At 42.9% G+C, this 16,248-nt stretch overlaps 1 protein-coding gene across 4 annotated transcripts in view; it reads left to right on the forward strand.

Moving 5' to 3' along the window:
* Positions 1–16,248, forward strand: part of Ccdc148 (coiled-coil domain containing 148) — a 274,321-nt gene that overhangs the window by 123,416 nt on the left and 134,657 nt on the right. For all 4 annotated transcript variants that reach the window (XM_085834898.1, XM_021155863.2, XM_085834899.1 and 1 more), the window contains one exon: positions 1,551–1,757. In XM_085834898.1, coding sequence (XP_085691024.1) covers positions 1,551–1,757 — 207 coding nt within the window. The remainder of the gene's footprint in view (positions 1–1,550; positions 1,758–16,248) is intronic.

The following is a 16,248-nucleotide window of genomic DNA, read 5'->3' on the forward strand; positions in this document are numbered from 1 at the left end:
ATGACAGTGGCTGAAACACCATTGTCATCATTAACGTTTGGTGAAGAAACTGAGGCAAAGACCACACACTACTGTGGTCCTCCTTTCCCACCCCTCTTAGCCTGCCCCACTCCTCTCTCCACCCCCATGTAGTAAGTATTTAATTCTGGTCTTTACGTGACTCACTATAGAGCTTTAAAAATTCTTAATTGATCAAATTAGAGGGTTCTTTTTATTCGCTATTAGGCCTCTCTGCCTCAGCAGCTAGCTGTCAAGTGTAACTGTAGATTTTTATATTTTATTACTATTGATGTGATAAAGATTTTTACATTTACTTTCTACACCGGATTGATTACTACGTATTTCCTGCATGGTGCTTGCTTCCTCTCCTTGATATTTGACAAATGTTAAGTATATTTTTAGCTTTCTAGAACAAAGCGAAGGAGTTCACAGAACGTGTTTACTCTCTGGTTAAAGTGAGACCATGGCCTACTTTATCATGATCCTAATTAATTCCACCTAAAGCATTGTTCTTTATGTGGGCATTACCTTCTCTTGCTTCTTTTCTAATGCCTAGCAACTCAGGGATCAGGTTATTTGTCAGATTTAGAGGTGTGGGCTATGCTAGAGGAGTAAGGGCTTCTAGCAAGGGCTCTCATTTCAGAGTCCCCTGCAGGGACTTTAGACAGACCAGGCTCCCTCTGCCCCTGCACTCCCCTGCTTCCATGCTTCCCCCAGGACTCTGTACTTCTCAAGGTTGCCACTCACCTTGGGAAGAAGTGCCTGCTGCTGCCAGTGTGAGAACCTATCTCCCTCACGGGGGGGGGGGGTGATAGGGTGGGGGTGGGAAGAGGGAGGGCAGGAGAGGAGGCCAGAGGGTATTATCACCAGATTACTTTAAGCGTCCCGTCCCGGCAGCTGAGCGCATTTGTGATTACAGGCAAAATTGTGCCTCTCTAAGATGTTGTGGCATTTGAAGAATGCCACTTTAGTGGGTCTGGAGAGATGGCTCAGTGGTTAAGAAAAATGGCTGTTTTTTCCAAAGGACCCGGGTTCAGTTCCCAGCATCGATATGGCAGTTAACCACTATCTGTAACTCCCAGGGGATCCAACACCCTCACATAAACATGCATGCAAGCAAAACAAATATGCACATGAATTTAAAATAAATAAATAAATACATTTAGCAAAGTATGTTTTTTGGCTTGAAACAATGTCATCATGTAAAATACCACAATTGACTTAAGAGAGGAAAATTTAAAATTACATATGGGGACAGATTGATTCTTGTTAAAGCATTGCCGTTTAGAATTAAGATCCATTTCAGGAACCACCCGGACTGCTTCCATCCCACCTGAGGAAACAGAGGACTTAGAAAATTAGGTGATATCACTAGTTGCCAGTTAGGCAGAGTCCCTGAACAGAGCTTGTGTTCCTGGCTATGGTGAGGATGTTTGTTCCTAGTTGTTCAAAATCATTGATTGTAATGAATTTTATCCATTTCACAACAATGACATAAATTACAGGCCCATTTCAGAATGATAAGCAACTGCCTCCTGTTTCCGATGTAGGTAGAACACGAGAAATACTGTGACCAGTATCACTTTGCTAGAGAGCAGAGAAGAATCCTGATAGACAATTGGAGCAGGAACAGGAAAGACTTTATACAGAAAGCCATGCTGACTCTCCTCGAAGCCTGTGCAGCCCATGAAACGGGGAGCCTGCTGGCCAAGGACAGGAAAAGGCAACAGGAACTGTGTGCTGACCTGAAAGCCAAGGTAAGACGCCGCAGAGGTGCTGTGATCCAGGGTGGACATTAAGAGTCTACCTGTGCCAGGCGGTGGTGCCAAACACCAGAGACAGAGGGAAGCAGATTTCTGAGTTCAAGGCCTGCCTGGTCTACAGAGTGAGTTCCAAGATAGCCAGGGCTACAAAGAAACCCTGTCTCGAAAAACCAAAAACCAAAACAACAAACACAAAGAGTCTACTGCTGTTCAAATTCTATCTGAGGATCAGTTTCTCTGAAAAGCCCATCTTGACGAAAACTGTTGGTTTGAACCGTAGATGTTGTGATTCATTTAGGTGAAAAAAAAATGGCCCATAATTGTATAAAGCTCAATCTAAGGTTACCGTAACAGGATGTTAGTATTGAAATTTTGATGGTGACATCTAAGACCTGCCATAGGTGCCACATGTGCACCAGGTCTGGCTAGATGGAACTGTCTGATGCTGAGCCAGACTCCATTCACATTGGAGGAGCTGAAAAGGCCAAGGAGGAAAGGCTCACATGGAGCAGGCATGAACAAGCTTGGTGGTCATGTGTGGCTCTCAGCAAGGTGTGGGGTGTAGGTAGGGCTTTGCCCTTCCTCTGGCCCACTGAGGGGCTTCAGTATTCTTGAAGAACTGAGCAGTATGGTTGAAAGGCTGGAGTGTGGGTGTCTGGGGCACACAGGCAAACACAGAGGCACTGTCCCCACGCTAGAACTGAAGGAGTGGGTTGCGGCTGTGCTCCAGTAACTGCTTCCCTCTGCCTTCACAGGGCCAGTAAATGACTTGTGCTCAGGTACAACGTGATGTAGTCATCTTGGTTTCCTGCTAAGTCATTTAGGAGGACCACGAGGGCACAGCAAATAAGACAGTTTATTCTGTTAGTAGGGGGAAAAAAACCCTGGCAGACATAGTATAGTGAGTAATATATCTAAAAACAAATGCCTGTTTGAAAACATTGGAGGAAACATGTTTGATCGGCATTTTTTTTTTAAAGTAGGAAGATCTTTTCACACTGCTTAAGTTTGGAACGTAAAAAAGTACAAGTTGTCTCTAGGCTGATCTACCCCAGATCTACCCCAGGCTGTAAAGCCGGTACTTATTTCTCATCCTTGGTGGCTGATAGGGAACACAGTGGCAGGGGCGGGTGGGGGTGGGGGAGGTCGCGGTCGGGGTCGAGGGCAGGGATGGAGTGGGGGCGGAGGGGCGGGGACGGGGGCGAGGGCAGTCCGTGCACTCCTAGACTTCCTCTGTTCACCTTGTGAGCATTGCCATTAGCCTCTGAACTGTGCAGGGAGCAGTATGTTGCACTGTGTGCTGCCAGGCACTTAAGTGAGCTATAGAATGAAATTCACTTATTAGACCCTATGTAAGCACTGAGCTAAGACACACGACATACAAAACAAATTTCTGTGGCTCAGAGGCTGGCTCACGGCCCTTTTTAGTAACAACCGCCCTCCTCACCCTAGCCACCCTCCAGACACCACCACTGTGGGTGTCTTCTGTCTACCACAAACTGTATCTACATCAAATTATTGAGTACACAGCCTTTAGCCTTCTTAGTGTCATCATTTCTGCTCGAACCTTATTTCGTGTGGAAACAACTTTTTGGTGTTGTATAGCATTTCATTTTATAACAACACAATTTATACGGTTTCCTGGATTTTGCTATTCGGAACATAATGGGACACGCCTTCCTGAATGGACGTGCTGATTCCTATTGGGTCCTTAGGAGCAGAGTGGGCGGATCATAACGTTGGAGTGGATGTAGCTTGAGTAAATAATGCTCAGATGGTTTCCCCAAGTGGCTATCCAGATTTTCAGCCCACATCCTTCACATCATGTTCTCAGTACCGCCGCCTCTCTAGCCTTAGCTCAGTGACTAAGGAGCGGGGGAAGGGACGACTAGTTGCGATTTTCACATGCATTTAAAATAACTAACGGCGGGGAGTCTTTATTCATTATCTAGCTAGTGAACCTTCCACTCAAGTCTTGCCCGATTCTCCCCATGAGTTTCCTGACTTCCTCTTCCTCACTGTATGTTTTTTTACATGTTCTCTCTACAAGTTCTCTTTTTATCTTCTCTCAACCCGTGGCTCGTCTCTTTTAGCGGTGTTCTTGCATAAGAAAAACATTTTTTTTTTATTATTCTTCTCTCGGTTTCTACTTCCCCATTCCCCCAGCCTCCCTCACCCACTGCCACTCTCTCCACCTCTCCCCAAGATCCACCCATTCCTCCTCCCCCCAGAGAAGAGCAGGCCTCCCAGGAACATTGAACAAACGAGGCATAACAAGCTACTAAACAACAAACAAACAAACACAAACAAACAACCCCCAACCCCAAACAACAACAACAACAACAAAAACCCACAGGCGCCACCCATTACATCAAGGCTGGACAAGGCAACTCAATGGGAAGAGAAGGGTCCCATAGGTAGGCAAAAGAGTCAGGACAGCCCCTTCCCACCAACTCCCCTAACGCCACTTCTAGGGTTTCTCAGCCATTTGTGATTCCTCTGTTGAGAATTCTGTTTAGGTCTCTAACCCATTTTAAAATGGGATCGTTTAGTTTGTTGGTATCTAGTTTTTTGAGTTATTTATATATCTTGGATATTAGCCCTCCATGAGATATAGGGTTGGTGAAAATCTTAATCTTTTCCCAATCGATAGGCTGCTGTTTTGTCCTATTGACAGTGTCCTTTGACTTACAAAAGCTTTTCAGTTTCATGAGGTCCCATTCATTAATTGCTTTTTTCTTTTCTTTTCTTTTCTTTTCTTTTTTCTTTTCTTTTCTTTTCTTTTCTTTTCTTTTCTTTTCTTTCTTTCTTCCTTTCTTTCTTTTTTTTTTTTCTGGTTTTTCGAGACAAGGTTTCTCTGTGCAGTCATGGCTGTCTTAGAATTCACTCTGTAGACCAGGCTGGCCTCGAACTCAGAAATCCACCTACCTCTGCCTCCCAAGTGCTGAGATTAAAGGCATGTGCCACCACTGCCTGGCCTCATTAATTGTTGATCTTAGTGCCTGCACTATTGGCGTTTTATTCAGGAAGTGGTCTCCTATGCCAATGTGATCCAACATGCTCAGGCTCAGTGTGTTTGGTTTTATGCTGAGCTCTTTGATGCACTTGGATGTGAGTTTTGTGCAGGGTGATAGATATGGATCTATTTGCATTCTTCTACATGCAAATCCACTTAGACCTGCACCCTTTCTTGAGGATGCTTCCCTTTTTCCATTGTATATTTCTGGCTTCTTTATCAAAAATCAGGTGTCCTCAGATTTACATCTGGGTCTTTGATTCAATTCCATTGATCAACGTGTCTGTTTTTTGCCAGTACTCTGTGTTTTTTTTATTACTACAGCTTTGTAGTTCAGCTTGAGATCAGGGATGGTGTTACCTCTGAAAGTCCTTTTACTGTTCAGGAGTGTTTTTAGCTACCCTGGGTTTTTGTTTTTCCATATGAAATTGAATATTCTTCATTCAAGGTCTGTAAAGAATTGTGTTGGAATTTTGATGGGGATTGTATTGAATCTGTAGATTGCTTTTGGTTAAATGGCCATTTTTACTGTTTATCCTACTGATCCATGAGCATGGGAGCTCTTTCTAACTTGTGATATCTTCTTCAAAGACTGTAAGTCTCTATCATACAGGTCTTTCATTTGCTTGGTTAGAGTGACCCCAGGATATTTTATATTATCTGTGGCTATTGTGAAGGGTGTTGTTTCCCTGATTTTTTTTCTCAGCCTGTTTGTCATCTGTATCTAGAAGGGCTACTGTTTTTTTTTTTTGTTGGTTTGTTTGTTTGTTTGTTTGTTTTGAGCTAATCTTGTATCCAGCCACTTCATTGAAGGTGTCTGTCAGTGGTAGCAGTTCCCTGATAGAATTTTTGGGGTCAAGTATGTATGCTATCATATCATCTGCAAATAGCAATACTTTGACTTCTTCCTTTCCAATTTATGTGTCCTTTATCCCCTTTAGTTGTTTTGTTGGATGAGCAATAATTGACTGGTGTTCTGTCTCAGCAGTTCATTCCTTTTTTATCCGTGTTGCAGATGACTCTGATCCGTTGTATTAGTCCGTTTGTGACCCCTATTACTTTGTTTATCATCTCCTCTGGGAGAATCTTTTACTTCTCACTCTGCTCCTTCTCCTGCCCCAGGTTGTCAGTAGACATTGGGCACAAGTACCTGTAGGGAAAAGGCACTCTGTCTTCCTCATTCATCCACAAGCCTCCTTGGTGGTTCTGAGGATATTTTCCCATGACAAGCTGAATGATGCCTTTAATGGTTCTTATGTAGGAGATATTTTCGTGCCACACCCAGAAGTGGCTATTTCCTTTCTCTTTCCAGCTCCAGAGGGTCTGTTCATGTGCCCTGAGGGGATGCTGCCCTTCCCTATGTTTCTGTAATATGCCCTCCCTTGCACACTTCCACTGCCATGAGAGGCTTCCTCTTCTTGTACAGCCTGACCCCAGCCTTTCTTTTGAGCACTAAGAGATCAGCACAGCAGAGCCTGAGAGTGGGCACAAATTCCCCATGTGTCTGTTGCTTCTATAATCTTCTGTGCTTTCATGCTCTGCTAAATCGTCAAAATGTGCAAATCATTAATATTTATCAATTCATTACAGAGTCCTAGCTGCTGTCTTCCTGGCCCTGTGCACAGTGGGCTTGTCTTTCCCAGGTGCTCTGTTACAGGCGAGCATCCTTTCATATCACATGTGTCCTTAGAGGCCCCTTTCCTAACTGGATTTTTGCCTTGTGATCTCTGCTGATGGGTTAGTGAAAAATCCTAATGTAGACGAATCCAGACTTTTAATTTTTTTTGATACAAAAGTAGGAGTGACCATCTTTTCAACTTTCTCTACCTACATGGAAGCTGGAAAATCCTAATAAGATGGTACTTGTCACTTTTTTATGTGCCCCAGTTAAAATGCTAGCTGATTATAAGAGGTCATTGTCAAGGGTATCCTGCCCAGGCAGGATCTTTGTGCCTAGCAAGACCCCCACCAAAGGTGACTGGAACCCCAAAACTAAGGTAGACTGCCAATAAGCAACAACCTACTAGGCTGTTCAGATGAAAATGTGCATGGCCCAGTGGGGACATTTTTCTAGGGACAGTCCAGCTAGCAATCCAGGTGATGGACCTACCAGGGCAGCAAGAGTTCGCACAAGCCACCAGCAGGTTTAGTTATAACCTGTCAGTGAGCTCAGTGACACTGCTGTTCTCTCTCAAACCAAATCCAAGTCATGGTAGCCTTTGGTGATTCCATCTCCAGGAGACTATGCCTGTGCTGTCTCCTAATCCCAGTCAGCCGGGCACCAGAGTGTCATCTGTACATGTCAGCTGAAGTTTGGGACTGAGCAGACTGTCAGAAAGACCCTATGCAGAGCAGGGCACCCCCAGGAGACTGCTGACATTCTTGACAATGTGATATGTCTTGCCTTCCCTCTCTCTTTGCCTTTCTGTGGACCCTGGACATAGAAAGTTACAGGAAATAGGAAGAGAAGTCATTTTGTGATCATAGAAGACCCTGATCTACTGCAACAGGGCCCTGGGCTCAGAGTGTGCTTTATGACTTTCAGACCCTATTCTGTTGAACTTGGGTCTGGTGACAGGAGACATGGAGACCCTGTAACTCATAAAACGGGGTCTATAAGTCAATAGATGTTGCTTGATTATGTCCCATATATCACAGTGTCCAGCATGTCAGCAGTCTATTAAGTACCCCTGCTCTCCATAGTCTTTCTGACAGTCTGCTCTGCCCCAAACTTCAGCTGACATGTGGTGGTGACACTGTGGTGCCTGGCTGACTGGGATCGGGTGACAGCACAGACATGGTTCCCTGGAAGAGATGTCAGCACAAAAGGCTCGCATGTTTTGGTTTTGGTTCGAGTGCTTGGATTTCCCAGAGGTAGAAGACCCTTTTGGGTCTGGGTCTGGAGAAAGCTAGTGAGGTCATGGGAACTCTGCCTGGGAAGCCACTGGTGCTATTTCTACAGAGTTCATTGGCTCATGTGCGCGCGTGCTGTTTTAAAGTAAGGCATGTGCCCTCCTGCATGCGGTCAGCAGTCTTTCTGCTTCTCCATCATAAAATGATGCAGCCAGAGACTGTCACTAGGATACCGGTGCCATGTTATTCGAACTCTCTAGCTATCAGGATTGTGCAACCAACAAAATTCTCTGTAAGTTCTTTAACTTCAGCTGTCACAACAACAGAAAGCAGGCAAGGGTGTGTGAATGCACCCTGGTAAGTGAGAAGAAAAAGTAGACAAATATGGACACACAGTCGGGCTGAGGTAGATTTTATTGTCCTGCAGATACAGTGTTAGCTTCAGAATTTGCATTTCTAATGAGAGACTAAGACTCAGTAAGTAACTGGGATGGAGTCTATTGTAAAAGGAAAGAGATAAATCTGTGAATTGTACAGTAATTTAAAGTGTTCAATTATGCTTACAGTTTTTGACGTGCAAGAAACCAGAAGATTTATCCCTTCACCGTCCCTTTACAGAGCTGAGAGCTGAGCCCTGAGAGATGAAGTGACTGGCTAAGGTTCATACTAGCTTGCAATTCAACACTATCTATCTTGGCCCCCACACAGGTTTGCATGCAAGAACAATACAGAATAATAGAAGATATTTATTAAACTGTTGGCTCCAGGTGTGTTATGTATTAGAGCCACAGAATGCGGAAAAATATTACTTCATTGTAGCATAAATTTGACCTTTCACAAACTAATACACTAGCTATAGTAAACATCAATTAAACATTTAACCATAATTTTGTTCTCAGACTTAGAATTTAAAAGTCTTTGGAGGAGTCAGTTGGATGATTTATGTCTTAAGAAAAGTGTAAAAGGAGTTTTGGAATGCCGAATGCCCGCTCTTTGTCTTCTTTGGCATTCTGACAGTAATGGTTGCTATAGCAAAGCTGAGGTGGTTAGCCATCTCACTCTCAGGATGAGATGGAGTGAAGCAGGTGCTCAGATCTCCTGCTCTCATGAAACCTGCACTCCTTGTCTGTGTTAGCTCTACAGGCAATGCTTCCAACCTGTCTTCAGAGCTCAACTGCAGAGTCCTTCCACATATGCCTCGTTAGTGGCTTTTCTTTGCTTCCATGCTGAGTGATCGTGTGCTGCTTTGGAAAAGGAAGCACCCTCTAGACTCCCATGCCAACTGGGAGGCTTGCCCTCCCCCGCCAGTTCCTTCTGTGACTATTTAGATTGGACACTTCCACTTGCCAAACACCATAGGCCCAGATCCCCAGACTCAGTGACAGACATCTCCTAGTTACCCAGAAAATGATACCACTGGAAAATAAAATTACCCCTATTCCATTCCCCCACACTGCACACCTTTCTGCTCTTGGTGGTGCCAACCTTCCTGCCCAGGCTTCCTGTAGGTGTGGCAAGCAATACCACCTGGGTGTTCCAGTCCAGTCCTCACTGAGGTCTATTACTTTCCCACATGACACTGGAGCCTGCTGACTCTGTCCTGTCTGTGTTTCTTGATATTTTTAGTGTTTTCCATTACTTATAGATTGCTTCCTCTCCAAGTAAACCTCTTGGCTCAAAGTTGCCCTCTGCACCTGGGGCAGGGGTGGGGTACGGTGGGGGAGAGATTGGTCCATAGCTCCTTTCATGTGAAATCAGCTACCCTACAGCATTTGCCCTTGTTCTCGTACCTCTGTAGTTTTCTGTTCATGGTTACGTGTGCCCTAATCCCCCTGAAGTTTTCATCCTCATCTGGCTGCTCCTCTCCACGTGCTCTGATAACTGCCCATCTTCCTCATTCTTGACTCTTTTGAATTCTATTAAGAGATCCCCGCTGTCATGTCAAGTGTCTTGTTGTTCACACAACTGCAAAACTCTGGCATCCTCTGGGCTCCTTCCCTGGCTTCTTGTTTTTGTTTTATTCTATTGCCCACCAAGAACCCTCATGACTGTACGTCTTCTTTCAGATGCTTTCCTAAGCTCCAAATAACTCTCTCCTGACTTTGTCTAGCGACCCGCTGATTATATTAATTTTAGAAGTCTCCAGATGCCTCAAAACCAACATCAAAAATGGAACTCTTGAGGTTTTCCGTGGTAAATTGTACTTTTTGAGTTGAAACTCTGCTTCTTATCCCCGCTCGCTGTTATATTCACTTGATAACGTTGGGAAATTGTCTGCTTTAACCCTATACCCTTCCCTTCCCATGCTTGGGCCCCTGACTCAGTTCTTAAACTCTGTAGTCCAGTGCTTTGTCTTACGGTCTGCCCTTTCCAAGTCTTTCCCTTAAATAGAGGCAGAGTTCTCTGTCTGGAATTCAGTTCAGAGCTTAGAGTGATAACGTGGACCTGCACACTCCAGCCCGCAGAGGGTGTGGCAGAAGGGATTTGAGGACTAGATCATTCTGGCCCTGGGATACATAGCAAGACTTGTTCGCAACAACAAACAAGGTAGTAGAAGGAGGAGGAGGAGAGGAGGAGAGGGGTGAGGAAAGTAATTTTTTTTTTCACAAAAAAGACTTTTTTTTTTTTTTTTTTTTTTTTTTTTTTTTTTTTTTGCTAACTTCTCAGTAGCATGCCTTGCCTTACAATAAATGGGCAAACTTCTTGGTGGGTTTCCAGGTCCTCAATAAATTGGATGTGACTCTCCTTTTTAGCTTCCTTTCTAACACCCTCTACTCTACTCTTTGCAAGTGAGGAAGATCAAGTCCCTGGAACTCACACTTTCTTTCCTCCTGCTGTGGCACTGTACACTGTATGCTCTCCTGGCCCTGCCCTTTCCCCTGCTGCTGTTGGCTTTGCTGGTGTGTTTCTCTGGTTTCCCTTTGCCCGATTTTATCTTGACCACCTTTCAAGGCTTGGCTCAAATGTTCACTGCAGAAAGACTTCATTGAGTCTATAATTAGATTTAATGCAGTCTTTGTTCTCTCTGGCCCCTGGTACCTAACTCTGGACCGCCAGTAAGTGTGATTACAGCACATTGAAAAACCCATGTCAGCAGCACAGCTTCAAGTGTCACTTCATTTTCTTCATTTTGTTCCTGTATACACCCCTCCCATCCCACAGTACATTTTTTCCAGTGTTTGGACTATGATGGGTCCTCAGTAAACTCTGTGGAAGCAAAGCGTACAGGCTACAGGCATTTCTCTCCCTTCTCAGTGCCTCCTGACATGGTGATGTTTCTGTTACCTCCTTTTTTACTTTATTTATGAGGAGGCTTGCTGTAGAAGCAAGTATATCATGTGCAAAGTCATTAGGAGGCGAAGTATGAGACTTAATTATCAACACTGAATATGCTAAGATGTTAGATGTAGTTTTAAAAATAAACCTTGGCTACCTATAAAACTGGGATATGTATCACTTGTGAACCAAATCACCCAGCTCTCGGTTTTCTCTTCCCTGTCTCATTTCTGTGCCTGCCCCCACAACCCCCGCACTGTTTTCATCTCTCGTTGGCTGAATGACCTGGCCATGAACCTCTAATAGTGATGGAAATTAGATAACATGAGTTAGACAACGGCATTTTGAGTAAATATCATCTGAGCTCACTCCCCATGATGGGAGCCCCTCATGTCATCAGTTCTTTCTGTCACCTCCTCTTGCTTCAGCCTCCTTTTGCGGTTGGAGAATAACCTTGGCATTGGGTTCTACCAATCAGACTCCAGGTACTCAAATGCAGATGGAGTGTAATTTTTGAGTGTAATTTGAGAGATGATGAATAACTGTGATTGGGTTGACTTACTCAAACTATAAAGTAAAATTTAAAAGGGTTTATATGTATTTGGCAACCATGCATAGGTAAGACCCATGAAATAAGAGAAGATTTGAACGGGAGCCCATATTCACCCTGAGTCTCTCCATGAGACTATTTTCAACATGGATTAGAGAGAGATGTACATGAGTGGAGAAGAACAGTGTTGATAGGACACTCTGGGCTGCAGAGAGAGCTGGGTTTAAGGCAGGTAGGAGCTGAGAGGTTAAAAAGGGATTTCAGAGGTAAAGAACCTCCAAAACCTGTATAGAGACAACCCTTACATTTTTTTCTATCCTATAATCTCTGAACATACAGGAGAATGCTAAAAGACCAACAAAGAATAGATGCTAGATAGCTAGAAACTAAATAGGAATCCCAGAAGTCGGAGAACACAGTGCTGTACAGGTTTGGAATTAAAGTTCTAGCCCAGTCCAAGTAGGGGATCAAGAAGCAGAGACCTTGAGCCAGAACTAGGGCTAAGCTTCAATTTTCAAAGCCACCTCCATGTATAACTTTTCCCACCCATAGCCAACTTCCTAACAGTTCTGTAACCTTCTAAAGCAGGATCATTGGTTGGAAACCAAGCCTTCAAACACATGAACTTACAGAGACAGTCCCATTCAAACCATAACATTGTATATGCAGGAATTGATCCTTCAGGCACAAAAGACCCTACTTCAGATTGCCTTTGAGACAGAGGTGGTCCCCAAGGTTTAGCTACCAACCACATGCCTAAGTGACTACAAACAGGGAACGGATGCTTTCACCACATAGCAACCCTAGTGCCCACACATGTCATTTACTTTTATGTTAATTTATTGCATCATCTCAGGGAATACTTGCTGTGTATTCCCTGCCTGTAAGATGTAGAAGTTGCATCTTAGATGTTAGTGACCAATACATAAAATACTTCCTTGGTCAGATCAGGGTTAAAAAAAAGACAATAATTGGAGGATTTAGATGTCTAGTATATCATATGAATTAAAGATGCAGCAGGGTTTTTTTCCAACTTAATAATTTACTTATTGATGCTTTGGCATGATTAACTGTGCCATGTACTATCAGCATAATTGGTGTTAGCATGGCCTTCTTCCTTGTAGGCTCTAATGTGGGGAGGCATTTGTAAGGAAGTTCCCCGAGGGGGAATATGCCTATGTTACATTGAGAGAGTCTCTAAAGTGGGGAGGCATTCATAAGGAAGTTCCCTGAGGGGGAATATGTCTATGTAACATTGAGAGAGTCGGGGCTAATGAGATGGCTCAGTGGTTAAGTGCACTGACTGTTCTTCTAGAGGTCCTGAGTTCAATTCCCAGCAACCACATGGTGGCTCACAGCCATCTGTAATGAAATCCGATGCCCTCTTCTGGTGTGTGTGGGGAGAGCAACATACATAAAATAAGTAAATCTTAAAAAAAAAAAACACAAAAAAACAAACAAACGAAACAACAACAACAAAAATTGAGAGAGTCAAGAGAGTTCCGAGGAACCCCAGGATCAATGCCAGAAAGTCTTGCTTTAGTTGCAGCAGCAGATAGCATTTCCTATATGCAGCTGTTCTGTACTGTCTGTGGCTCTTGGCAGGTAGCTAATTAAAAATTCCACAGGGTTTGAATACTTGATGAATCTACATACTATTTTCAAGTCAAATATTACAAATACTCCAACTCTTAAAATGCCTTGGTTTTTAAAACTGATTTGTTTGCATTGGGTCTTGTGTATAAAGTTTAAAAGAGGCTGTACATTTTTATGTTCTTTACGATGAGAGTCTTATATCTCAGTGGCAAGTCATAACAATATCTCACAAGATGTTTTGCAAATGAAGATACTTGGTCTGGAATATAGATGTTTGCATCTCACTGTGACTGTGCACAATAAAAACATAAGTCAGCCATAATACCAAGTTCTGGATAATTAATGAGGGAGGGAAGTCACAACTTGGAGTTGGAAAATCAGGGTTTTAAAAATACTTGTAGAAAAAAATGGAAACATGGCCGCTTAAAGAGAATCTTAAGTGTGTCTGATGGAATAGAACAGGGTATCCAGAAACAAAGCCAGACGTCGTAGGTTAGTTGATTTCTAGCAAAGACACAAAGTTAATAAATCCCAAGTGGACAATTGTTGTAAACCATCGACTTTCCACATTACACACAAATGACCCTCAATTCATACCACATGCTCTTTACAAAACATGACTCAAGGATCATAGACCTACATGTAAAGACACCATGGGAGGAGTTTCTTACAATCTTGAGTCAGAGAAAGATACCTTAGACATGATACCAAATGTATTATTTCTAAGAGAAAAAATGATTTATTAGATATCCTCAAAATGATCAAAAAGACACAAACAAGAGGCTAAAATGTCAGGCCAATCAACAAAAGAATATATTTGTATACTTAGTGTCTAATGAAAGACTCAGGTACATTATTTATAAGGAATTCTCAAATATTAATGATAAGAAAAGAATTCATTTTAATATGTATGTATGTGTTCTGCTTGTGCAATGTGAATGCACTTTCATATGTATGTAGGTACACACGTGTGTGTGTGCACATGTGTTTGCAGGCATGTGGAAGTGTGAGGGTGATTCTGGGGGTTGATCTGGGTTGATTCCTTAGTTGCTTTCCATAATATTTAATGACACAGGATCTCACTTGAATCCAAAGCTCACTCATGACTAGTCTCGGTCCGGGGATCTCTTCCCTGTTTTCTGAAAGCTGGAATTACAAGCAGGCTACCATGTCCCCCAGAATTTACGTAGGTTCTGGACATCTAGACTCAGATTACCATGCTTGTGTGGCACTTGTGTCCACTGCTGGTTACTCCCTAAACATATGAATGGAAGAATGCATTTTTAATTCATCTTTTGACTACTCATGGTTGACACCCATCCTAATCCATACCGTTCTCAGTAAATGCCACTACAACCTGCATTAATGGGAGGAATTTTGTGATGCCCATGTAAAATCTTTTGATGACATTAGCTTAGCTGAGCAGTTGTGTGCACGAGATGGTCCTCTCTGTCTGTCTCTATCTGTCTCTGTCTGTCTCTGTCTGTCTCTGTCTCTCTCTCTGTCTCTCTCTCTGTCTCTGTCTCTGTCTCTGTCTCTCTCTGTAATACCCTTTCACTCTGGCATTGTCATACTGGGGAATCATTAGGCACCAAGTGAGGTTTAATTGTATAGACAGATTCAAATCCTGACTCCTTGCTTTTACCCTAGAGAAAACGAGAAAGCGTTTATCAAAATCACCTTGAGGTAGTATTGATGGATTACAAATTTGCAAGGATTATCTTTTAATGTGTCACTGATTTTCATAGATCTTTCTGGGCAATAAAAAAAGATCAACCCATCACTTATTAGAGAAAATCTTAGTTTCTACATCAGTGATGCTCAGGTACATCCCATGCAGTGGAACATCCAGCAACCTCAGCAACGTCCTCTTGGCAGCCAGGCTCATCTGGCCAAAGTTATTTCAGTTAGAGCATTTTCCTTATGGCCTATGTGAAAAAAAAAACAAAAGACATTTTGAAACCATCTGAAACAACCATTTGAGTCTAGCCTGCATTATTGTCTCATTGTAACCATTTGGCTATAGTGGCTTAGTGCACATTCTCCTTCTGTATGTGAGAAAGGCAGACCAGGAAAGGAGTAAAGTTAACCAACAACTGCAACAAAACCCCGAGAAAATGATCTGTCAGTGCCTGAGGCACTTGTAATAAAGAGAATCAAGTTTCTGAGCATGAAAGAACCGCATGAGACAGTTAAAATGATTCTTCCGGGCTCTTTGCCTAGTTCTTTACTTTCACAAGAATGGGATTTGTAAAAGGTGCACATTGAATGCCAGAGTATTTGAAAGCAGCTAAGTTGCTTATTACTAATATATTTTTTGATTCTTTTTTTTTTTTTTTTACAAAATTATGTTTCTTTGACGATAACAATGGAAGTCATTAATTTCCTCATTCAGCAACAGGGTTTTGTACACCCCCTACCCCTTTGTGTTAGGCACTGTTATAGGTACAAGGCATTAAGAGATGAATACAACATCCTTAGGGATCTCAGCTTCCTGTGGATGTGACAAGGGACATTGATACAGTCAGCTTAGAGTGTGACAAATCCTGTGGGAGAGAGCTGATTAAAACTCAAGGAGAAGCAGAGGAATCTATAGGAGGAGTGGGGTGTCGTGGTCAGCACTGAGGAAGCAAGAAGCCCAAAGAATGGTGTCAGATGTGTGAAGTAGGCATGGAAAACATTCTAGGCACTGGGAACTAATAATCAGTCTCTTATAAACGATATATCAGGGTATAAAAATAGTTCGATGCTTTCTTCTTTTTAATTTATAGGTTGAAGAGGAAGAAGACACAAACTAAAGATGTGCTAGGTGTTGCAGGGCCTTGTGAGCAATGTTAAAGTGATAGCATTCCAGTGTATGTGCATGTGTGGGGAGCCATTATGAGGAGGGACATACTTTAAGGTAACTGATGACCGGAATTGGTGAGAATAGAGATAAGTTTTATGAGAAAATGTGTAAGGGCTACCAAGCACCCATTGCTGTAAGTCTAGATGGGAGATGCTGGCTGCCTGAACTATCATGATGATACAGAGAGGAAAGAACAGAGGGCACTTAGGAAATTAAATGTGCAGGACTGTGTGAGGAAGGAGCAAGAGCTGGAGGTGCCATGTTTCTGCTGTCCTTACTGCATGGATGAAGAAAAGGGAAGGGTTGGTGAATTTGTTCATTCAGTGACTATTTAAGCGAGTGCATA

The sequence above is a fragment of the Mus caroli genome, unplaced genomic scaffold, assembly GCF_978045245.1.
Source record: "Mus caroli unplaced genomic scaffold, Mus_caroli_1 scaffold_2, whole genome shotgun sequence".
Classification (NCBI taxonomy): domain Eukaryota; kingdom Metazoa; phylum Chordata; class Mammalia; order Rodentia; family Muridae; genus Mus; species Mus caroli.